This window comes from Monodon monoceros, unplaced genomic scaffold, assembly GCF_005190385.1.
Source record: "Monodon monoceros isolate NGI ecotype Baffin Bay Population unplaced genomic scaffold, NGI_Narwhal_1 Super_Scaffold_12, whole genome shotgun sequence".
NCBI lineage: Eukaryota > Metazoa > Chordata > Mammalia > Artiodactyla > Monodontidae > Monodon > Monodon monoceros.
In genome coordinates this window covers 37,535,713-37,560,550 of record NW_021703768.1, presented here as the reverse complement: position 1 = coordinate 37,560,550, position 24,838 = coordinate 37,535,713, and the positions used below count along the sequence as shown (strand labels likewise).

The 24,838-nt window shown below is 38.9% G+C and overlaps 1 protein-coding gene and 1 pseudogene across 1 annotated transcript; one reads left to right on the top strand and one right to left on the bottom strand.

The window, feature by feature from the left end:
* Positions 1-2,217: 2,217 nt before the first annotated feature.
* Positions 2,218-8,932, bottom strand: MRPS30 (mitochondrial ribosomal protein S30). Its single transcript, XM_029217215.1, has 5 exons — positions 8,337-8,932; positions 6,805-6,950; positions 5,971-6,076; positions 4,591-4,767; positions 2,218-2,582 (listed from the first exon to the last, which is right to left on the bottom strand). Exons 1-5 carry the CDS (start codon positions 8,926-8,928, stop codon positions 2,293-2,295), a joined length of 1,311 nt encoding a protein of 436 aa, XP_029073048.1. The 5' UTR covers positions 8,929-8,932; the 3' UTR covers positions 2,218-2,292.
* A 5,008-nt stretch (positions 8,933-13,940) lies between these two features.
* Positions 13,941-15,843, top strand: LOC114892073 (annotated as a pseudogene).
* Positions 15,844-24,838: the final 8,995 nt, after the last annotated feature.

Genomic DNA, 24,838 nt, shown 5'->3' with positions numbered 1-24,838 from the left:
GTACGTCTGATGTGTGTGTTGTCCACTATTGGTAATGAGAAAAATTGTTGTGAAACAATGAAACAGGTGCTACCATAGAGGAAGAAGTATTCAAAGGATGGGACAATCAATTACAATCTGTTTAGGAAAAGAAAAGTATTTCATCTGAACCCTCAATATTTTAATTACATAATATTTTAAAAGCACTTTCACATACACTAGCTCATTTCATCCTTAGACAAGTTTGTGAAATTATTTTGTTTTATGGAGGCAGAAATCAAGGATGGTAACTCAAATTGCCCAAGGTTCAGTTAGTTAGAAAGTGAGAGTGAAGATTAAGAGATACTTTATTTGGAGCTTGATACGGTTGTTCCCTCTATACCTGCATTTTTCTATGAAGGATGAATGAGAATGCAACAGACAGGTTGGAATAAACAGGACCAGGGGTAGAAAACAGTATTCCAAGCTTTGGAAACAGCTTAAATAAAAGAATGGTGGAGTGAAATTACATGGCATTCTGCAAAAAATGAAAGTAAAGATGGAACACTTAGCACAATGCCTTGCAAAGGAGGCACTTGCCTGAACTGAATTACAACTTTCAAATAATATTCCTTCAGTTTAGCAATCATTTGTAGTAAATAATCCCTTCTAGCTGAGGCATCTATTCCATATAACTGTGACCTCTGTTTTGAAAGAGCGGGAGGAAGGGAGGGAAGGAAGAAGGAAGAAAGAAAAAACAGCATTTGTCATTAACTACAGTAAATAATGGATTATTTTAGATATCTACAACAGGCGGTTATATAAAATCGTAAGTGTTAGCATGGTTATATAAAGGTAATTAGGGGAATTACCTGGTGATCCGGTGCTTCCACTGAGCACAGGTTCGATCCCTGGTCAGGGAACTAAAATCCCTCATGCCGCACAGCACGGCCAAAAAACAACAACAACAACAACAACAAAGGTAATTATTTTTTCTCACTAAAAATAGTTTGAATGAACCTTAATTCTCAACAAGATTAACAATTTTACCGACAATTGATTTTGAAACATATCAAACCTAGTTTCCCAATCTTTGGGATAGAACAAATGAAACTAGCAGAAATATATTAATGTTACTTCCAAGCTCTAAGGAACCTAAGTTGCATATAATTCATCAGTTATATTATTAATCATCTGTGAAAACTTATTAAAGTCACTTTAACTCCTCCGTGCCAGTTTCCTATATGTGCAAAATACTGTTCATGTTTTGAAGGGGTTTGTGTAGGGTTTTGAAACTCTATACGATATTATTATAAAAAATTAAAAAGAAAAAATATAACAAAACATCTAAATATTCGCAAGCACTGAACTGTCTTTATATTACTTTTAAAACCATAGAAAACTGAGCAGGACCTGCAGGGCCTTCCAGGGTAGAGAACCTCCATATCCCCTGCCTCTTGTTTGTAGAAAAGCTTCAGCCTCCAAGGCCTTCCCTGAGTTCCAAACAGCAAATTTAGTCAGATAAATGAGACAATGCAGAAACAAAGGAAAATAGTCAAGCAAGACAAAATAATAGTTTAGCCGTAAAACAAAGTCAAAAGACCTATAGTTCCTCCTTGAGGGCTATAGATAATATTCTGAGTCATATACTTCAGTTGTTTTATAGATACTAAAATTCTCACCAGGTAGGAAAAGTTAACTACATGCTGACCACAAGCACATACACCCCAGCCAGGTTGGAACCAGAAGGTTGATTAATGTTGACTCCCAGAAGGTTGATTAATGTTGACTCCCAAAATACCACCTGGTTATCTCATTACCAACCAGTCAGAAGACTGTCCACAAGATTATCAGGCACCCTGCTTCCCCCTTCCCTAGCATAAAAGAAGCTAGAATTCTACCCTGAATTAAAATAATTCTTTAGGATGTTAGTCCGCCATCTTGGCTCACTGGCTTTCCAAATAACGTCATTTTTCCTTACGCCAACACCTTGTCTCTCAAATTACCGGCCTGTCATGCAGTGAGTGGTATGCAGCAAGTAGTATGAGCTTACACACACAGTTAATACCAGGTATTGATGATTGCTCAATTAGTCTCATCAGTTAGTCACATATAAGTAAAATTATTTTTAATCGACATACTATATCTAAAATTAAATCCTTTAGTGATGTATTTTGAGCCAAATGAAGGGTCTAATCAGAGGTTAACATAAGAAATATTTGTCTGAAAATCAGTACCTTTAATATTTGACAGAAGTCCCATTATTAAAATTCCTTTTATTGTTCCTTCAGTGAAATTTAAGTATTCCCAAAGTCTCAAATCAAATGTTTTTTCTTAGTTTACCAACACCTGTGATTTGTCTTCTTTTGGTCCATTCAGTAGGAAGTGAACTATCTGAAGTAAAACATCATCATTAAAACCTTTCACATTATTATCTTCGATTGTTTCATAAAGAGGCTTACTTTGTGTCCCCCAACATATGTTTTTACGAGGGTTATTTTGATCAGCTTGTGCAGTCAGCGCCAAAGTGTTTAACTGGTAGCAAAAAAAGGAGAAGTATTTTCCATCTGTGATCACACCCTGGGAGACAAAAGGTCGAGTAACGTCTGCTTCACTCCAGAATCCTGTAGAAGAAAGTTATGCTGAAACTTACATACAGAATATATTTTACCAAAACAAAACACACACATTACAGGATATAAAATACCTCCTAAAACCTATATATTTTACCTACCAAATTCCTAAAGATATCAAAGTTTTCCCTATCTTCTCCATTCTAATCCTATATTCCATTTCTGCATCAAGAACTATTTCCTTCCCTCTACTATCCCCAAAGTTCAGGATACACCTTTTCAACAACTTTGGACTTCATCAGCTTTCAACCTTAACTCACTTCATCTAAGAAGAGCAGCAAGCTCCATCTATGCAGATCTCTCCTGCATCTGGTACTAACCACATGATTACTCACAACCTCAAATATGTTCAAATTTTCCTTATACCAGCAGCATCTAACACCCAATAACCATTACGGCCATTTACTTCACCAAATCTACCAAAAAAACGCCCTTCAGAAAAAAACTTGACTTTCTAAGAACTTCAACCATGTAATTAGATGAATTCTGTGTCTTAATTTATAATTCAAAATTGATTTTATGAGTTGCTTTCATTTTGCCTAGTGTATTTTACGTCATCATAAGGTTCCAGGATATCTTAATACCTTTACTACTCAAGTTTTCTGGCTGCTTCTTGTTCCAGGCTAACTGGCTTTAATACTTTTAAATCCAACTGCCAGGGCCAAGGAGTAACTTATAAATTTTGCCACACATATTTTATATCAGCTTTAATGAAGATCGCCAATAACTAGTATTGTTAAAATATAGAATTATACTGTGAAAAGAAGTACTTTATCTTTTATGAACGAACAATGCCATTCTAGTATCTTCAAGAAAGCTTCCTTCTACTTTTTCTGATTCTGTCTACTCCTATTCCTACTTTATCCATTTATTTCTATTACAAAAACGTAAGTCAACAATTGTGAGTGTAAGGTTAAAATATATATATATGTATATATATATATACATATATATATATAAAGGAAAAAGGTGAGCCTGGCAGCAATTAAATCTGTATTAAAATTCCTCACGGATGCTTATACAGGAGTAATCTAGGTATATATTGTATTGTAACAAAATCCAAATGCTTCACAATGGGCTGGCTCTAAAAGTCCTCCATGGCATGGCTCCAGCTTCCTCTCTCTCACCTCCTATCGCTTTCCATTCTCCCCCTCCCTTTCTTCATCAGCCTTCATGCTGTTCCTTCAACACTTCAAGTCCGTTCCTAGCTCAGAGTTACTTGCCATTCCTTTTGCCTAGAAGTGTCCTTCTCCCAGGTTTGTGCAAAGGCAGCTCCTCACCATTCAGGTCTCTGTTCAGATGTCATTTTTTTAGAGACCTCCCCTGAATTAACTCTGTTTAAATAGATTCTGCCCCACGCCTCATTTATACCTGCAACCTATGAATCATTCTACGCCTCATCTAGTATAGTTTCTCCAGAGTAACACCACTAGCTAAAAATACTACATGTTTATTATCTTTTACTCTCCTTACTATAACATAAGCTCCAAGAGAGCAGGATCTGTCTCTCTCACTCAACACTATATCTCCAAGGCCAACAGCACCTGGTATGTAAAAACCATAAGTCATTAACTGAATGAACAGTCTCCTAACTCACACCCTAGATATGGCCTTCAAAGAAGTTATATATCATAACTGTGATTTAATCTAAAATTTAATCCATGAAAACATTTCATTTTCTAGTTTCAGAAAGCTGCTGTCATCTACAGAGCTGACTCAGTTAGGTGGTCTTTGAAATGCTTGAGAACATCATCAGAAAAAAATACATTCACACAAAAATGGTCAAAGTAAAAGATCAGAGTAACTACCAAAGTGCCACCTACCAACTACAAATGTAAAATATTTAATTATGGACTTTAAAACAACTGCATTTTGTGTCAATGCAAAAGTTTTCAAAATGTGAAGATTCAGCCTACATTTTAACCCAAGGAAAACAATTTGATCTATTAAATTCTTAAAATGTCGTCCAATAACTATAATGCCATAAAACTAGTTTTACCTTGATACATAGCCTGTGCTCCGGTCCAAGCAAAAAGGCTTGCAATAGCATTAGCTCTAAAAACAACTTCTATCTGATCAGCACAGTTTTGTTTCAAGAGCCTTTCCCTTTTTAATTTGTCAGGTAGCAGATGAAACTGGGTATGTCCATAACAGTGTGGATCTGCTGTCTTTGTGCCTGAAGAGCAAAATAAAAACATTGCAGATGAAATACACAAGTAGAATATCTGGAGCACAGGTCCTCAGTATTTGTTTCAAGGCTATCTGTCTCCTCTACTCATTATGTGATCAGCATTCAAAATACACAAACGGAAAGCTTGGTTTACTTATTTATTTTATTGATTACAATAAATTTCATCTGAAAGTACAATCTGCTAGCTATCATCGGCTCACTATGACATAGGATAGGTCAAAAGAATATATGTAAAATTTATTTAAAATTCCCTATTATTTCAGTTTTCTCAAACTCCTCGGTCATCACTAGGAGCTTTGTTATTCTGCTGGTCATAATCACCAAAGGATACAAACGCTTCATGACTTTAAAAACTTCCTTTATAATGCTGAAATTCTTGGTTTTAGTGGTAAAGTCTTTTCAACCAAAAGTTCCCCATAATTCACTCTCTAAGACCACAGCGACTGAGAAGGGACTGATAAAACAGTTCTGGAGGACCAGCAGAAAGCTGCTTTCTTAAAAATCTTCCTCAATCAGCTAGGAATTAATAAACAAAGAAAAAACAGCCAAAGTATAAGCTGCATGAGCACAGAGATCAGGCCTTATTAATTTTTATATTCCTGATGGTTATCAGTGTGTGGCACAAATGGGAGGCTTTTGTTAAAAAAAAAGCCAATCACTACCTCAAATCCAGTTCTTACCTGTTTACTTTTGAAAAAACACAAATTACTTTTCTATATAAATAATAAATCAACAAAGCCTAATAAACATAACTATTTGTTAAATACTGTTAATTCAGTAGAAACAAGTAAAATTTTAAATGGCAAGCTGAAAGAATATTTTCTTTCCAATTTTCATGCAAACTGCAACCTGAGATGAATTACATTGCTTATAGACTATCTGAACCTCTTGGTCATCAAGAATTAATTATGGGGCTTCCCTGGTGGCGCAGTGGTTGAGAGTCCACCTGCCGATGCAGGGGACACGGGTTCGTGCCCCGCTCCGGGAAGATCCCACATGCCGCGGAGCGGCTAGGCCCGTGAGCCGTGGCCGCTGAGCCTGCGCGTCCGGAGCCTGTGCTCCGCAGCGGGAGAGGCCACAACAGTGAGAGGCCCGCGTACCGCAAAAATAATAATAAAAAATAAGCGAATTAATTATGCAAATTTGCACAGGACACTTTGAACTCATTTATTAAAAGAGGAAACTTACCAATAAATATGGTATTTTCATATTGCCGTTTGAATAATGGAAGTTTGTCTGGCTTACAATTCATAACTGGGACTTCTACAGGTACAGAATAATCCAGCGGCACAAACTTAAAGAAAAAGTCATAAGTGAATTCACAGCAACACTAGCACATGTTTTAGTCACATTCTTAATAGATTTAAAAATCTTAAAAATGAGATGATTTTACAAAATGATTTAACACTACCATCTAGTGATGGGCCAAATCCAGCCAGCCACCAGTTTTTCTAAAGTTTTATTGGAACACAGTCATGCAAATTCACTTACCTTTGGTACACGGCTGCTGTTACATGATAAGAACTGAGAATGCAACAGAGACTTATGACACTCAAGGCCTAAAATATTTTCTATCTGGACCTCTGCAGAATAATGTGCCAACCACTGACATGGACATACAGATGACACTCAAAACACACTTGTTTTCTCCAAAAGAAGTGTATACACATAAGATGACCAGCTTATAGCTGTAAAAATGCCTTGATTTATAATTAGGTAGGGTAGTTTACCATAAATTACAATCATAAACTATTATCAGTATTTGCATTTAAAAAAAAAGATTTGTATGGTCCTAAAAACTGAGGACTTAACCCCACTTAAAAGGATTATTTGACCTCTGCAAAATATATATAATATAGCAAGTTAAAAAGCTGAAAAAGAATTATAGCTGAGATATATTCCAAATACACTTGAAAGAAAAGAGTTCTATCCAAAACTTTTTATCCTACGTAGCCCATTACCTAGCCTGCCATAACACTTCCTCCTCAACTGTCAACAGAAACATATGCAATAAATCTTTACCTCAGGTAGTTGTTTGGATATTCGAATCTGGTTGTGTGGTTTATCATTTATTTGGTATCTCAAAGCATCAACTCGACCTTTCCGATGACCACGAGAAATAATTTCTTCACCACGCAACCAGTAGAAGTGAACTGGGCGTTTACAGTCTATCAAAAGATATTCAAAAAAATTTTATATGATAATTTAGATGAATTTAGTTATTGTAAGCAAACTCTGCAATACAGAACTCAAGAATGACTGTGCTAGCTGAAAATACATCAAAAATTACTCTTTGATGTAAGATATAGAGTCTGGATTATGTAATAATTTAACTTAAACAATCACAACTTTAATATAACGCTCAAACCTTTATTGTCTACTTGTGCCACACTACACTAAGCATTGTAACCAAAGAGGTTTCTCAGTTAAGGACAAACATAAAATAAAACTAACAGCAGCATCATTCACCAGAAATAAAAAGTTTATTATGAGTCAGAGCTGTCTTATGAATTACTAATTCAATCTTCACAATAACTCTCAAAGGTATGTAGAGTTGTTATCTCCATTATACAGAAGAGGAACCTGGGTTTTGACGAGATCGTCAACTTTCCCAGGCCATCAATCATGAGCAAAGTCTGTGCCGCTTTTCTCAAGACCACTTCATTCCCAACTGGGATGAAAGAAACAAGAGCACTACAAGACTCAGTTGAGCACACACCTACAGTCACAGTAACGTTAATTGAATAGATATTTATTAAGATACCTACTGGGTGGCTGATATAAAATGATGAACACGTCAGAAACACTGATCTTTAAAACTGTCTATCCATTAATTATTTTTCATGCCTGCATGTAACAGTAAAACAGAAGTTGCTGATTGTTTACTGGGAACCCAGAATGGCTGGGTTTGAAGCCCGTCCTCCAAATCTACCAGATGTAGCCTCTTTAACTAGATACATTTTACGTTTCTGTACCTTGGATCTGTTTGTTTTTTCATTTATAAAACAATGGTGCCTACTGTAAAGTTACTGTGAGGATTAAATTTGGCACATATAAAATTTAGAACAGGCCCAGGTACATAGAGAGTACTGAATACACGTTAGGTATTTTAATCAATATCGCCTTTAATCTTAACAGTTCTATCTATGACCAAGTAGTACTATTATCGTATTCTCATCTTGAAAATGAGAAAAACTAGGTCAAAATAGGTTTATAAACTAACATAAGGTCAGTAACTTTTTGATGGAAGAGCTAAAAGGCAACCCCAGGCCTGTCCCGCTCTCCAGGAGCCCCTTTTCTTAACCAACACTTGTCTGGACCTTCACAAAGCAGTCCTGGAGGGCTTAGGCTACTTAGCCTAAGGTTGTACAGTGAGTAGGTGGCAGCACATGCACGAGAACCCAGTCTCCGGACGCTGTCGCCAGCCAGGAGCGAAAGGACTGAGAAAAAAAAACTGACCAAGCAGAAAGAAAGGAAGAGGGGGCAAATCTGGCTCAGAGAGGTCCCCTACCATCCCCACCTCCCCCGCCCGGAGTGGCGGGCCCGAGGCTCACCGAGGGCGGCGGCAGCCAGGGCCGGATTGCGAGCGCTGAGCAGGCCCGTGAGGGAGAGAACCAGCTGGTCCAAGAAAGGCGAGGCGACGGCCTCACGTTCCAGGTAAAGAGGCACACGCTTCTTGCGCCGCAGAAAGAAGTGCTCCTGCAGTAGGCAATCACAGGCGGCGTCGCGCAGGGCCGCTACGTCCAGAGCCGGCGCGGGCTCGGTATCGGGCTTGGCAGGCGGCGGCGGCGGCAGGCCCGATAGGAACACCGTCTTGGTAAAGCTCTGGTACCAGCGGTCGGCGTTCAGGGCGAAGGTCTGCGGGTAAACTACGTACTTCATGAACTGCATCTTGGCGAGGATTCGCAGCTTCTCGTCTACCGACTTGGCCGCGTGCACCGTGGCCTGCCATCGCTCCACTCGCCGCTGCCGTGCCGCCTTGCTGTCGGCAGTCAGAGAGGCTACGATCGGCGGGTAGCGCGCAACTGGGGCCGCCGCGACATCTGGGCCGGTCACTTCGGGAGCCCTGACGGCGGCCTCGGCCGCGGTGTGCAGTGACAGCCCTGAACCACGGAGCACAAGCCTCCCGCACCTGGCCGCCGCCATGTTTGCTGGGGTTCCCGACCCAGAGGTCAACTTCAGCAGTTGGCCCCGCCTTCTTGCTGTAATAACCAATCGGAAAGCGGAATCTGAGGCAGGCTAGGGGAGGACGATTCTCAGTGGGCTTGAGAAATCTTACGTCATTATTTCTTAGCCAATCAGGTAGCTTCTGCAACTTAGTTTATCTTGAACCGGAGAGTTTGTTGCTGAAAGGAAGAGCTCGCGCGTCAATAGGTTTTCCACGGATGTGTCGGGGAGGAGTGAAACTTTTAAATAGGAGATGCTGCCTGTTAGAACCAGGGCAAACTTTTTGCCAGAAACCCTTTAGGAGTACTCTGCACCGAAACCTCTGGCCCTTGGCTAAATTTACTGGTTTCATTTGTGGATATAACATCACTTTTCTATTTTAGTTCTTGGGGTCGAGTCCTGTTATTGAAAATACTGTTCTAACATGTTTTGTGATACATGCTTTTTTGGTTTTTTTTTTTGGCGGTACGAGGGGCTCTCACCGTTGTGGCCTCTCCCGTTGCGGAGCAAGGCTCCGGACGCGCGGGCTCAGCGGCCATGGCTCACGGGCCCAGCCGCTCCGCGGCATGTGGGATCTTCCCGGACTGGGGCACGAACCCGCGTCCCCTGCATCAGCAGGCGTACTCTCAACCACTGCGCCACCAGGGGAGCCCCATGCTTATTTTTTAAATGATTCAAGCATCACTTATAGATGACTAGTGCTAATTTTGGGGAAAATAATTACACATATATCTCTATGCTAGTTGATATATAATTTGTTTAATGAGAATAATTTACAAAAAGAGCAATATACTTTTACTTGGATCTAATTTAAAAAGGGAAATAAATTAAAAACTGCCAAAGAATTGTATTTAAATTTTGCTTTGTGTTAAAACCAATTATTATTTTAACATGAATTGGTTCCTACTAATCTGTAAGCTGCTCGAAGTAGGGACTATTTTATTTTTGACCCGCAGTGGCCAGTCAACCTTGCATAGTGGGTACTTACCAAATATCTGCTGAAAAAACTCATCGAGGGCTTCCCTGGTGGCGCAGTGGTTGAGAGTCTGCCTGCCGATGCAGGGGACACAGGTTCGTGCCCCGGTCCGGGAAGATCCCACATGCCGCGGAGCGGCTGGGCCCATGAGCCATGGCCGCTGAGCCCGCGCGTCCGGAGCCTGTGCTCCGCAACGGGAGAGGCCACAACAGTGAGAGGCCCACATACTGCAAAAAAAACAAAAACAAAATAAAAACCATCTAAATCACTAAAAATATAAGCTCATTTCAGGTGATCTAATTTATTGACTCTCATTCCTATTATAATTAGGAACTGGAATATTATTTGGATTTATTGCAATAGTTCTTGAGGGTATTGAAAACCAAACATTCTGTTAATAAAAGGAAGCTATAACTTAAGTATTCCTTTAAGCTATAATGGATGATACAATCTAACTATAAAGTTGCAAGTATGTTAAACTGACATTTAGAAATAGATGCCCCAAATGCATTCTTTTTTTCATTAAGTCATTAACTTTTGAGCAAAGGCTCAAAGGAAGTGAGGAGTGAATCATGACAGTACTGAGAAAAGAGGATTCTGGCAGAAGGAACAGCTGGTGCAGAGGTCCTGAAATGGAAACACGCCTGGTGGGTTCAAGCACAAGAGAGGAGGCCAGTGTGGTTGAAGGAAGTGATGGATGGGGAGAGTAGTAGGAAATGAGATTAAGAAGGAAAGAAAAGCCAGAATTTATAGGTTCCTATAGGCAATTTCTAGGATTTTTAGGGCTCTTAACTAATATTCAGAGGAGTAAGAAGCCAATGGAGGGTTCCACACAGAGGGATAGCATGGTGTAACTTAGCTTTTAAAAGAATTACTCTATGTATTAGGCAGTTTAGGCTTACTAGTACCATAGACTGGGTGGCTTTAACAACAGAAATTTATTTTCTCTTACTTCTAAAGGCTGGAAGTCCAAGATGAGGGTGCCAGCATGGTTGGGTTCTGGTGACAGCTCTCTTCCTGGCCTGAAGTCGGCTCCCTACTTGCTGTGTCCTCACATGGTGGAGACTGAGTTCTCCCCTGTTGCTTATTATAAGGAGAGAGGCCTATCAGATTAGTGCCCTAACCTTATGACCGTATTTACCTAATGTTAACAGGCTCTGTCTCTGACTGTCTCAAAGGTTGTGTCTACATTGGAGGTTAGAGCTTAAACATATTAATTTTAGAGAGACGCAGTTCAGTCCATAACACTCTGGCTGATTTGGAAATAGATTGTGGAGAATCAAATTTCGAAGTAGAGAAACCAATTAGAAGACAATTTGCTGTATTTCAGGCAAAAGCTCATTGTGGCTTCAAGAGACAATAGCAGTGAAGATCGTGAGAGTAATCATAGATCCTGAATTGAATGTAGGTATGAGAAAGTATCCAAGATTTTGGTCCTGAGCAGTGGAATGAGAGGAGAAGGCCAATGGGCAAGAAATGCATTTTTCCTTTAATCTGTCGTCTTTTTTTGGAAGGGGAGAGGGCAGCAGGAGAGTGGGTTAAGATTTGGGAAAGGAAATAGGAGAATCTGTGAAACATGTATTTATCTATTATATATGTTTATTTAGTTGACATTCTCCTAGAAGAAATGGATGTTAAGATCTTCCCTATTAAGGTTGCCACTGATCTTAGATTTAAAGTATTATAGTTAAAAGCCATGACATTCTCCAATGGTCTTTTGAAACCTCTCTACTTGATTCATTCCACAAATATTTATCAAGTGACTGCTACATAGAAACACCTTTCTAGGTACATAGTATACAACAGTGAAATAAAGGCCTTCATAGAGCTTACAAGTTAGTACGTGAAATCTAACCAAATTTGTCAAATATACGTGTTCTATGCTAGATGGTGATAGGAGCCAAGAAGAAAAATAAAGCTGGGAAGAAGACTTTTTTGGGTTTAGGGGTTGTGTAGAGTGATTTCAATAGACTGAGCAGAGAAGACCTCCGTGAGAAAGTGACACTTGAATAACATCTGAAGGAGATGAAAGATAGAGCCATGTGGATATCTGGGGGAAAAACATTCCAACCAGGGCAAAGGTCACAATGTATCTGGAAAGTGGGAGGAACAGCAGGGAGGCCAGTGGGCTAAAGTGGAATAGGACATTACCCTTTTGCCAGCAATAGTCAATATCCAATTCAGAAACAGGTTCTGATGAGTTAGACAATATTTATACTCACTTTTTATTTTCCTGTTGGGAACCTATCTCACTGTCTCCTGGCCGGGCATGAGTTCTGTTGATGTTTGGATGAGACCATAACCTCCCAGTTGATTGAGGTCCTTATCAGAGCTTATATCTCAAACTGAAGGTATGGGAAGGAAATTGAGACTGGTTCCTATTTACAGATGTGGATGAGAGTAACAGCTAGTCCTTTTGAGTTGTTTCCTTCACATATATTTCTTACTGAAGGCATATTTCTTACCTAGTTGCATATATAACACATTTACATAAAACAGAGAACATAATATACAGTATTACTGGGGGAGAGAGTGTGTGTGTGTGTGTGTGTGTATGTGTAGGATTTTTGATGGTTGGTTTAGAATCAACAGGAAGAAAGCTAAGTGCATCATATGCCAGGTACTATATTAAGTACTTTATGTGTGTCAGTGCCCATAATCTCACAATCACCCTCCAAAGGGAGTATTATCGTCCCTCGGGGTTTTTTTTGCAAAGTCACAGAGCTCTTTCTCATCAACAAATGAAGAACAATTAAAACAATTTTGAAAAGAAAAGAATGAAGGGGGAGGACCAGTCTATTTGATTTCAAGACTTAATATTTAGCTATAGTAATCAGTGGAGGAAAGACAGACTCTTCAACAAACAGTGCTAGAACAATTGAACATCCATAAGCCAAAAATAAAAACAAAAAGAACTTCGACCTATTTCTTACATCTTTTGGAAAAATTAACTCAAAGTGGACCACAGACTTAAATGTAAACATAAAATTATTAGAAAAAAAAGAGGAAAAAATCCTCAGTTTCCAGAGCTAGGCAAAGAGTTTTTAGTGTCGACACCAAAAGCATGATCCATAAAAGGAAAAATTGATAAACTGGGCATCATCAAAATAAACCTTTTGCTCTGCAAAACATACTGTTAAAAGGATGAAAAAGCTACAGAGTGAGAGAAAATAATTGCAAACCATATATCTGACAAACAACCAGTATCTAGAACACATAAAAAGGAACTCTCAAAACTCAACAGTAAACAAAACAATCCAATTAGAAGATAGGTTTTTAAAAAATGACTATCAAAGAGAATATACAGATGGCAAATAAGCAAATGAAACGATGTTCAAGATCATTAACCATAACGGAAATGCAAATTAAAATCAAAATGAGATTTTATTATACGCTTATCAGAATAGCTAAAATAAAATAACAACAAATACTGATGAGAATTAGGAGAAATTAGATCACCCAGTACTTTGCTGGGTGAATGTAAAATGGCACAGCTACTCCAGAAAACAATTTGTCATTTTCTTCAAAAAATTAGCCATACAGCTATCACATGACCCACACTCTTAGGGCTTCTATCCCAGAGAAAGGAAAATTTATTTTCAAGCAAAAGCCTATACATAATATAACCTTATTCGTTAGAGCCCCAAATTAAAACAAACAAAAAACCAAAACAAAACCCAGGTGTCCTTCAATGGGTGAATGGTTAATCAATCTATGATACATCGATACCATGGAATACTCTCGGCAATAAAAAGGAAAGACCTACTGATACATGTAATACCTGGATGAACTTCCAGAAAATTAGATTGAGTGGAAAAAGCCAACCCTTCCAGAGGAAGCTCGGCGGCCATGGTCGCTGTAAGCAGGCCAGACGCCTGCTGGCTGACGGGCTTTCCCCTAAAGCTGGCGAAGGTGGAGCCGCAGTCCAAGCTGCCGCAGCCTCTGGACCCATGGCGTGACAGCTTCCAGCAGAGAGGGGCATAGCTGCTTTCAGATCTCATTATGCATCAGAAAGATGAAAAAACAGACGAAAATTCTATGGAGGAAAGGAATCCACTTAGTCTTTTCTTAGAAATGGAATACTGGGTTTGGAGGCTTTAAGAAGTTCTACTTTCATCAACAGTTGTGCATTCTGAAAGCCAAGTTGGGAAGTCCAGTTACTTGGAGCAGGCATTTGAGGCATTTCCAATGCAGAAAGAAGGCCCTTCAAATCCAGAAAATATGGATCCAGGATGAACCCCTTTTTGCTAAGACAAAGTCCAATATGGCTGTTCAGAATCTTAGTACTTTGTCCTCTAAAGTGAAAAGAAAGGACACTAAACACTTCATTTCCTCCTCAAGTACCTTCCTGAAAGTCCAAGCAGAGAAGTTGCTACATCAGCAAAGAACTCTGATCTGATTATGAATATTCTGGAGAGAAAAGTCTCCTGAAGGCAGCTGCTGACGTACCAGCAAATAGTGTTTTAAGTCAGGCCAGTGGTCACAGACCTAGGATGGAGCCACAGGCTTCTCATCTTCCTATGAAGCTCAATGCGGAGAGCCAGAGTCCAGGTGAGAGTGGCACAGTTGTGGTCACCTTGAGCAACCATAAGAGAAAGAGCTTTTGTTATGGCTGCTACCAAGGGCTGGAGCACCACAGGAATGAGGGACCCCTCATTCCAAAAAAGTTTCAACTTAACAGAGAAGGATAAAAGTATCTCCTCATATGATGTATGAGAAATGATCCATGATTAGATTTCAGTACAGGGTTCTCAGATCCCAGCACTTCAGAACAAAAAGCAAAGCTTGCAAGCTAAAAAAAGCCCAGCAAAGCTGGGTGCAGGTCACTGGGGACCATCAAGAGACCCTTATGGAGAACAGTGCGGGTGGCAGTTGCAGCCCATTCCCTTCCCCAGAACCTGAAGACCCTTCTTGTCGGCATTAACCATACCTTCCAGATATGGACAGCAATGCTGTGGTGAAGGGAAAGAACTCTCATGTGCCTCATGGCCACACTAAAGGAAGCCCTCTCTTGGGCAAGGAGCTTAGTTTAGATGAAGCATTCCCTGACCAACAGAATGGCAGTGCCACAATGCACGTGGGGCGAGTCAGCCTCTTCCTCTCCTAAGTGGGAGTGTACAGAACTGATTCATGACATCCCCTTACCAGAACATCATTCTAGTAACATGTTTATCTTGGAAACTGAGAGAGAAGTTATGGCTCTGGGTCAGGAAAATCGGACAAGTACTGTCAATTATGACAGAGTAAAACTGTCAGTGTCTGGGGCAGATCAATCTGTGAGTAGTGTAGATGGGCCTGTGTCCGAAGACACTGTTCAGAATGAGAGCTCACGCCAGTGGGATGAGGATGGATCTTTCAAGCAGAACATTCTTAGTACTAAGTTGCTGGACCACCCTTACTGTAAAAGTCCACTGGACGCTTCTCTGACGTGCAGTGGACTCAAACTAGAAAATCAAGTGGGAGGTGGGAAGAACAGTCAAAAAGCCTCTCCAGTGGATGGTGAACAGCTGTCAATCTGCCTTTCTGGGTTCCTGGATGAGGTTATGAAGAAGTATGTCAGTTTGGTCCCACTCAGCGAAAAAGATGACCTTGGAAGATTAAAAGATGTCTTTAACGAAGACTTTTCTAATAGAAAACCATTTACCAATAGGGAAATAAGAAACTATCAGGCCAGACATCAAAAATGCAACTTCCGCATCTTCTACAATAAGCACATGCTGGATATGGAGGATCTGGCAACCCTGGATGGTCAGAATTGGCTGAATGACCAGGTCATTAATATGTACAGTGAGCTGATAATGGATGCAGTCCCAGACAAAGTTTACTTCTTCAACAGCCTTTTTCATAGACAGCTGGTAACCAAAAGACATAATGGAGTAAAAAGATGGACTAAAAAGGTTTATGGATACAGAAACTGAAAAGTAGAAGTGGTTTGTTACAAGGTCATGTAGACTAGAAGGAGACTCTTCTGGAGCAGGACATTATCTGAATATCAGAAAGGAAAGAAGGCTTGAGAAATAGTTTCTAAGAATCTAGCTTAAAATAGCTCTGTAGGGACTTCTCTGGTGGCACAGTGGTTAAGAATCCGCCTGCCAATTCAGGGGACGTGGGTTCAATCCCTAGTCGGGGAAGATCCCACTTGCTGCCAAGCAACTAAGCCCGTGTGCCACAACTACTGAGCCACAACTACTGAGCCCTCATGCCACAACTACTGAAGCCTGTGCTCCTAGAGCCCATGCTCCACAACAAAGACAAGCCATGGCAATGAGAAGCAAGCGCACCACAACAAAGAGTAGCCCTGCTCGCTGCAACTAAAGAAAGCCTGCGCACTGCAACGAAGACACAACACAGCCAAAAATAAAATAAATAATATAAATACATTTTTTAAAAAAGAAAAGAGCCAATCCCAAAAAGTTACATACTGTATGATCCATTTATGCAACGTTCTTGAGAAGATAAAATGGATAACAGATTAGTGGTTGGCAGAGATTAAGACATCAGTGGAATGAAAAGGAAGTGGATGTAGCTATAAAAGAGCAACATGAAGGATCCTAGTGGTGCTGGAAATGTTCTATATCTCGACTATATCAATGTCAATATCCTGGTAGCATTATTTTACTGTAGTGTTGCAAGACATTACCATGAGAGGAAACAGGGTAAAGGAGGCAGGAGATTTCTTTGTACTATTTCTTTTAATTGCACTCAGACCTATATCTTAAAATTATATATATAATTTATATATATTGATATAATGTCTGTAACTTATATATAATTTATATATATGAAAACAAATGAAGTAGAGTATTTGGACTTAGAAACTATTGTTCTGTCTTTAGGTTGAATAGGATTCAGTAGGTATGTATCTATAGCTGTCACATTCCTGGTGGTTCTATATATAGGGATGTTCTTTATATGTGATTTCTAGTGTAATTATGCCTGAGCATTTTGTATTAAAATACAAGTTATTTTATTAAATTGCTATCCTTTATTTCTCCTTGTATTATAGTGGGGGTATCAGTTAGATAGATAGATAGATAGATAGATGATAGATAGATAGGTTAGATATAAATTCCTGGGTATAGTAGGTTATCTATAAATATTATTTCATGATAGTAAAGGGAGGGTTACAATTTATTGTTATAAAAAGGGAGCGGTGGGTCTAATAGGGTTGAGAAACTTTAATGTAGGTAGTCTACATTTAGAGTTAGATACAAGAAAAAAAAATGAAGATAAATGTTGTTTTCCTACAGGTCCAATATATAACAATTTATATGCATCTATGGAATTATGTTCTTTGTCTTCCCTAAACCATTCTCTTTGCTGATTTGTTTTTTTTTTTTTTTTTGGTATCATAAAGAATTTCATGAATTTACTTATGTGTTTTTTGTTTGTTTGTTTGTTTTAACGTCTTTATTGGAGTATAATTGCTTTACAATGGTGTGTTAGTTTCTGCTTTATAACAAAGTGAATCAGTTATACATATACATATATCCCCATATCTCTTCCCTCTTGCGTCTCCCTCCCACCCTCCCTATCCCACCCATCTAGGTGGTCGCAAAGCACCGAGCCGATCTCCCTGTGCTATGTGGCTGCTTCCCACTAGCTATCAGTTTTACATGTGGTAGTGTATATATGTCCATGCCACTCTCTCACTCTTTGCTGATTTGAAAGATCTCATTTGCGATCTAGGCCCAGCTCTGCCACTTTCACTTTCCTTATTTAGGAGACTAGATTAATAAAACACACTTTACAAGTTTGCTATGGGGATTTAATGAGGTGGCATATGTAAAATGATGCAAAACAACATTTGCCAAGTACCAAACACTCTATAGGTGCCAATGTTTTTAATTTCATCAGCAACATACTTTAAATCAGAACACTGATTTTCCTGAGGTAAGGGATTTGCTCAAGCTCATTAAGGGTCAGAACCAGCATTAAACCATGATCTCTGACCATGAAGCCCATGCTCGTAAAGAGTGGTTTTGTAAACTAGAGCGATGAGATCCAGGAATTCTTAAAAGGTAGGAAGTCAACTTTCTAAGATTGTATGCACAATTCAGAAATAATAGGAAATTGGGATAATATGAAATTCACCTATATCTACTTAGCACAAAATATTTCAGAATCTTGTGCATTATTTTGACTAGTCCCTGACTTTTCCTATCTCACAAATGAGCAATGTGAGGGAAACTGAAATATTTTCTCTTGGCCTCAGAAATCTTATCAGAGATACAGGAGTCATAGGACAGCATAGCAGAGCTTTAAGTTTGCTAAACTACAGAACAGGAGGTCACAGTGGCCTTCTCAGGAATAATGAATCAACAACCTAAGTCAACTCAAAATGACATAGATCATGGGGAGAATGGAGAAAGTTGACTGCCATGTCAGCAAATAATCATGTATCTAATTCTGCTTCCAAGAAATAAGATCACTTTAACTTCCATGATCAGGATATGGTCCTCCACTGTGGGCGAACAATTCTGAGGCATCAGTGTCCTAAAACCTATATAACAACAGCAACAATAAAATATGGTCATGGCAAAAAAATTCATTAAATGAAAAATAGTAATTAGGATCAACTTCTACAGTCCGTATCAATAGCATAATGTTCCGAAAATTTTCCCATAGAAATTAAGGTGAATACGTCTATAGAAAAAACCCACAAAAAATGTTCACTTTGGTGCACCATCAGAGTTTGTAGGAATAAGGTGGGGTGTTTTTCTTATTGACTAATATTTCATGATTATAACACAGTACTGAGCTTGCATATTATAATGATTTGCTGTAAACAATTGAGTGGATAAATAATCTGCAAAGTAGACATCTAAGAACTTGAAAAGTGTAAGTTTGTATTTATCATTGTTGCTGTTTGTGGTCAAGCAGTACACAAAGGTATAATACGTGTTTTGAAAAAGTATATATGTTGATCATATTCGTGATTGGAAATTTCAACCACATACAAAAAATTATAAAACGAAAACTCTTCTATGATTTTCACTCCCTAAGATAAGTTTGATTAAAAAGTAGATAGCATTTCAGATTTCAAAGAAACTGCTAATTCAGGGTTCTTGAACTTCTTGGTTAGCTCCTTTTATTGGTATTTCTATTGATCAGACCTTGCTACTTCTCAGCGTGGTTTTTTAAATTCTTTTTAAAAAATTTTTTATTAGCGTATAGTTGATTTCAGCATGTTTATGCAATTTGTAATTGACGCTTACAAAGATAAATCAGAGCCACTGCAAAATTCCAGTGACCCTTTTAAAATCAAATTTTTCTTAAATAATAAATGTCTAAGGTCAATAATTCAGAGACCAAAGGATGGGCAGTGAAAAACTCTCCTCCTTCCTCACTCTTAGTTCCTCCTTTTCCTTCTCTAGAGGCAATTACTGTTACCAGTCTCTGGTATATCCTTTTTTTTTTTTTTAACATCTTTATTGGAGTATAATTGCTTTACAATGGTGTGTTAGTTTCTGCTTTATAACAAAGTGAATCAGTTATACATATACATATGTTCCCATATCTCTTCCCTCTTGCATCTCCCTCCCTCCCACCCTCCCTATCCCATCCCTCCAGGCAGTCACAAAGCACCGAGCTGATCTCCCTGTGCTATGCGGCTGCTTCCCACTAGCTATCTACCTTACGTTTGGTAGTGTATATATGTCCATGCCTCTCTCTCCTTTGTCACAGCTTACCCTTCCCCCTCCCCATATCCTCAAGTCCATTCTCTAGTAGGTCTGTGTCTTTATTCCTGTCTTACCCCTAGGTTCTTCATGACATTGTTTTTTCTTAAATTCCATATGTATGTGTTAGCATACGGTATTTGTCTTTCTCTTTCTGACTTACTTCACTCTGTATGACAGACTCTAGGTCTATCCATCTCATTACAAATAGCTCAATTTCGTTTCTTTTTATGGCTGAGTAATATTCCATTGTATATATGTGCCACGTCTTCTTTATCCATTCATCCGATGATGGACACTTAGGTTGCTTCCATCTCCTGGCTATTGTAAATAGAGCTGCAGTGAACATTGTGGTACATGACTCTTTTTGAATTATGGTTTTCTCAGGGTATATACCCAGTAGTGGGATTGCTGGGTCATATGGTAGTTCTATTTGTAGTTTTTTGAAGGAATCTCCATACTGTTCTCCATAGTGGCTGTAGCAATTCACATTCCCACCAGCAGTGCAAGAGTGTTCCCTTTTCTCCACACCCTCTCCAGCATTTATTGTTTGTAGATTTTTTGATGATGGCCATTCTGACTGGTGTGAGGTGATACCTCATTGTAGTTTTGATTTGCATTTCTCTAACGATTAATGATGTTGAGCATTCTTTCATGTGTTTGTTGGCAATCTGTATATCTTCTTTGGAGAAATGTCTATTTAGGTCTTCTGCCCATTTTTGGTTTGGGTTGTTTGTTTTTTTGTTATTGAGCTGCATGAGCTGCTTATAAAGTTTGGAGATTAATCCTTTGTCAGTTGCTTCATTTGCATATCATTTGGTATATCTTTTTAAAGACTCTATTCCTGCATAAGAATTTCAACATATACATACACATTCAGCGGATCAGTTGTTATTTGTTCTTGTCACTGACTGCTTATTCAAATCCGCTCTAAAGGGCTATTTCCTTCCTGCATCTTGGAGAAAATGTAGGTCAAGATCTATTATTTTTCTAGTTGATCTCAGATAAATCCTCCAGTTCCTTCTAGTCACAAACAATGTCTTAACCCTGTAACTCCATGTTCAGTTCAATGCAATAAGAAAAAGAAACAATGCTGTCAACTTCATTTAAAGTTCTATCCTCTCTCTCCAGCCTTAACTCAAGCTGCCTTAGCCTGGCTGGCTGAAGCCTGAGTGGGCTTCCTCTGCTTCCCTACATCAGTTTCTCCCCCGCTCACTAGGCTGCTCCTGGCAACTCCATGTTTTAAGTTGTGACTCAGACACCACTGTGCCCCTAAGCTCCAAGAAACCAGTACTAAGCTCCTCCAGGGGGTCTGATGGTCTTTCTAGGTAGGCTTGAGATAAAGGAAAGTCGCTCTTCCTGCCTTCTCAAGGATGACGTTGGGGTGGGAGAGACTGTCAGTATGTTCTGGGTCTCTCCTCATCTTTGGATTGGGGGAGGGTCAAGAAGTACAAAACCATGTTTTATAAACTCCTTTGCAATTGCTGCACACTTAGCCTGGCACTTAATTGGAAACATGGAACTACTTGGCACCTAGTGTTTTAGGACTTCAGCTGAAAACAAGACAGAGATAGTGTGTGTGTATGTCTATATACAGAAATAGAGAGAGAGAGAAGTCTACCTTCTTCTAAATCACTTTAGATGTATCATCAAGGAATCAAGTATTCTCATAATTTTTAATTGAGTTATTTTTCTACACTCTAAAATGAGTACTGATCATCCACTAGCATGTATGGTCATTTATAAGAATAAAAACATTTGATTAATCAAATCACCCATTTTTGCCATATTAAGAATGTCCTTGGGGCTTCCCTGGTGGCGCAGTGGTTGAGAGTCTGCCTGCCGATGCAGGGGACACGGGTTTGTGCCCCGGTCCGGGAGGATCCCACGTGCCGCGGACTGGCTGGGCCCATGAGCCATGGCCGCTGAGCCTGCGCGTCCGGAGCCTGTGCTCCACAACGGGAGAGGCCACAGCAGTGAAAGGCCAGCGTACTACAAAAAAAAAAAAAAGAATGTCCTTGGAGAGGACAATCTTTCCTAAATAAAAGGCAAACTTCACAAAGAGAGGATCTCCCCCTCCTTTTTTTTTCTTCCTGGACCACAGATGCAAGAAGCCATAAACTAGGGGGGACAAAAGCCCATTTTGAAGAGTGAGGAAACAGAAAGATAGGTGTGGCTGGGACCTTCTTATCTTCTCGAAGCCATGCATTAGTCCAGATGCTTGTCTCCAGACTTATTGTTATGTGAGGAAAAGAACCAACAATACATGTTCATTGCTCTGCCCTAGACAGATTTATCTCCCACTCGTGGCTTCAGAGCAGCAGACCCAATAATTGTCTCCCACAGTGCTCATAAAGCTATAAATATTTTCTATAGATGCTTATATGAGAGACAAATACTTACAAGACACTTATTTTTTCACTTTGGGTAGGATAAGTTTTAAATAAAAACAGAATTAATCTAATACATAGGAAGAGTCCTCTAGGTCAATAGATAAAAATTTAACACTTTTTTCGATAGCTGATTTATATTCCTTAGTATGCATCTAGCATAATTTATTTAGACAGTCTTGTAGACGGGCATTCAGGTTAATTCAATATTTTTAAATCTCCTTTCTTTTTTACATTACAGGCAATTATATAATAAATATGTTTAAGTACTACTGCTTTTATTTTCCTAGGCTAGACTCTGAAGAGTGGACACACATTATATGCCCTTTTGATTTTTAGACATATTATCAACAATTTACGCTCCTACCACAGTGAAGTGCACATTTTCTCTCATTCTCACCAACACTGCCTTTTTAAAAAGTAATTTTGACCAAGCTTAATAGATTATATAATTGCTTTAACTTTTATTTATCAGATGTTAAAAGGTAAACCAAGGCACATTAAAATTTACAAGAGTTTATTTCAGCAAATATTGGTTCGAATTGGGCAGCACCAAACTGAAAGTGTTTAGGAGTGCTCTGCTGACAGAAGCCAAGGGAAAGACTTTTCCAGAGAAGATCAGAGGCAAAGCAAAGAAATTATCTGATTGGCTACAGCTTAAGCGGTTGCCTTATTTGGGGAAGCCTGGTTGGCTCTTAATGATTAGTTGTTCTTCAGTTTTGTGTTCTTGGATTTGAGTGCCTTGACTCTGACTTAGATTTCAGTTTGCTTACCTAGGTTACCAAGGCATTAGAGACACCTCAGTCTAACTGCCTCCTTGTTTAATTACTATAACACAGACTGCAACTGAGGTTGAGCATCTTTTCATATATTTGTCCACCACTTGCATTTCTTTTTTATGAATAGGCTTTGCCCTGTTTTGATCTTTTTCTTAGAAGTTCTTTGCCTATAAAATATTCACCGTGTGTTATTAACCTTGTTAATTTGGAGTCTTGCTACACAAAATTTTTATCTATTCAAAAATGTGTATCTTCTTTTTTATGACTTCTAGTTTTCTGTTTTGCCGAAGAAAATCCTCCCACCTTATGTGAAAATTTAGATTTTAATCTAATTCATCTGGATTAGTGGTCCTTGAAATAAGAGAAAGTGTTACAGAAGTTACAAAGAATAGCCCAACTGGATTATGCATGAAAAAGTTCAGTAGAAACATTTCCATTATTGTACAATTAGAGGTGTATAGTTGATGCATGTCCTAAATTAATTTAGACGTGGATTTGAATTGAGGAGGGGAGGTCACTTATATATGACTATGTATACATTGATGCCTCAGTGTACCCATAGTCATAATACTCCAATTCATAATACTCTAAAATGAATACAGAGACAAAGTATGACTCTAGTATGACCATATATCATTCTACTAGATTTTGTATGTTCCAATGTCAATGATGTAGAGATGTTTAGTAAATATTGGGCTCAGGTTTTGCTTTGTTATATCTCTTAGGTGTATTGATAAAAGTCTCCTGCCAGGTGTCCTTTTATCTCTGGCTACCTTGAGCACATTGCCTCTCAAGCAGCATATGATGCTAGAACTTGTGTAAGAATCATATCCACTTTCCTAGCTCCATTCTACATTTTTTCCCCTTTTATATCCTAGGCCATGTCCTCTGTTATCAACATACAATTCAGGATGGTGTCACTGATGTCACATTGAATATTTTCTATGGGAGAGCATACAGATTTATAACTCTTCTCTATTTTATTTTATTTATTTATTTTTATTGTTATTATTATTTTGCGGTACGCGGGCCTCTCACTGTTGTGGCCTCTCCCGTTGCGGAGCACAGGCTCCGGACGCGCAGGCTCAGCGGCCATGGCTCACGGGCCCAGCCGCTCTGCGGCATGTGGGATCTTCCAGGACCGGGGCACGAACCCGTGTCACCTGCATCGGCAGGCGGACTCTCAACCACTGCGCCACCAGGGAAGCCCAACTCTTCTCTATTTTAATGGAAACCTGTATTAATGACACTTGCATATCTACCAATTTTCTTTTCTCCTATAAATCGTATTCTTTAGTATAGTACCCTATACAAAGGGAAACTTAAGGGATAACACCTACGGGCTGTCTTTCTCAATTTGAGTAGATTCCTTTTCTCTAAGTGTAATTTCTCAATAATCAAGTAATTTCCTAACTGAACAGATACCCCAGGAACTTGTCTTTCCTCCCACATACATTTTTACTTTTCTAGTACAATTTCATCATGTTAATTCAGCTGAACATTTTAAAGAACCATAAATGCACTGTAGGCCATGTTGTCTTTGAGTACACATTCAACCACCTATTACTATGAACAAGAAGCACAGGTCGTCAGATATTCTATCGAGTTAGATAATGATTAGAAATTTAGATAATTAAATCTTTGCAAGCTAGAGAATTAGACTAAATTCTATCCATTTTTTTCCCCCATTACTGTTCATGCACATCATTATGCAGTTAGGGAAAGAAAAAGAAGATTGATATGGGAAAGAGGTATAAAAATTTAGGATAGGAAATACTCAGCCAACATTAATTAACTCATTAATTACTTAAGAGCATATTTCTTTATGAATATTACAGTTGTATACATTTTAATAATAATTTGGCATTTTGAAATAGTACTAGCTTGTAATATTTTGGATTAAGTAAATCTAACAAAACAAGGGGAAGATGTAATTTTGATAAAGTAAACCATTTGTCCAAAAATCTGGTCCCAACCCACAACCTCTTGTTGATAAGACCAACTGCACTGATCACAACCCTGCACTCTGTAAGAAAACAGGCATTCATTGAGACTCTATGAGAT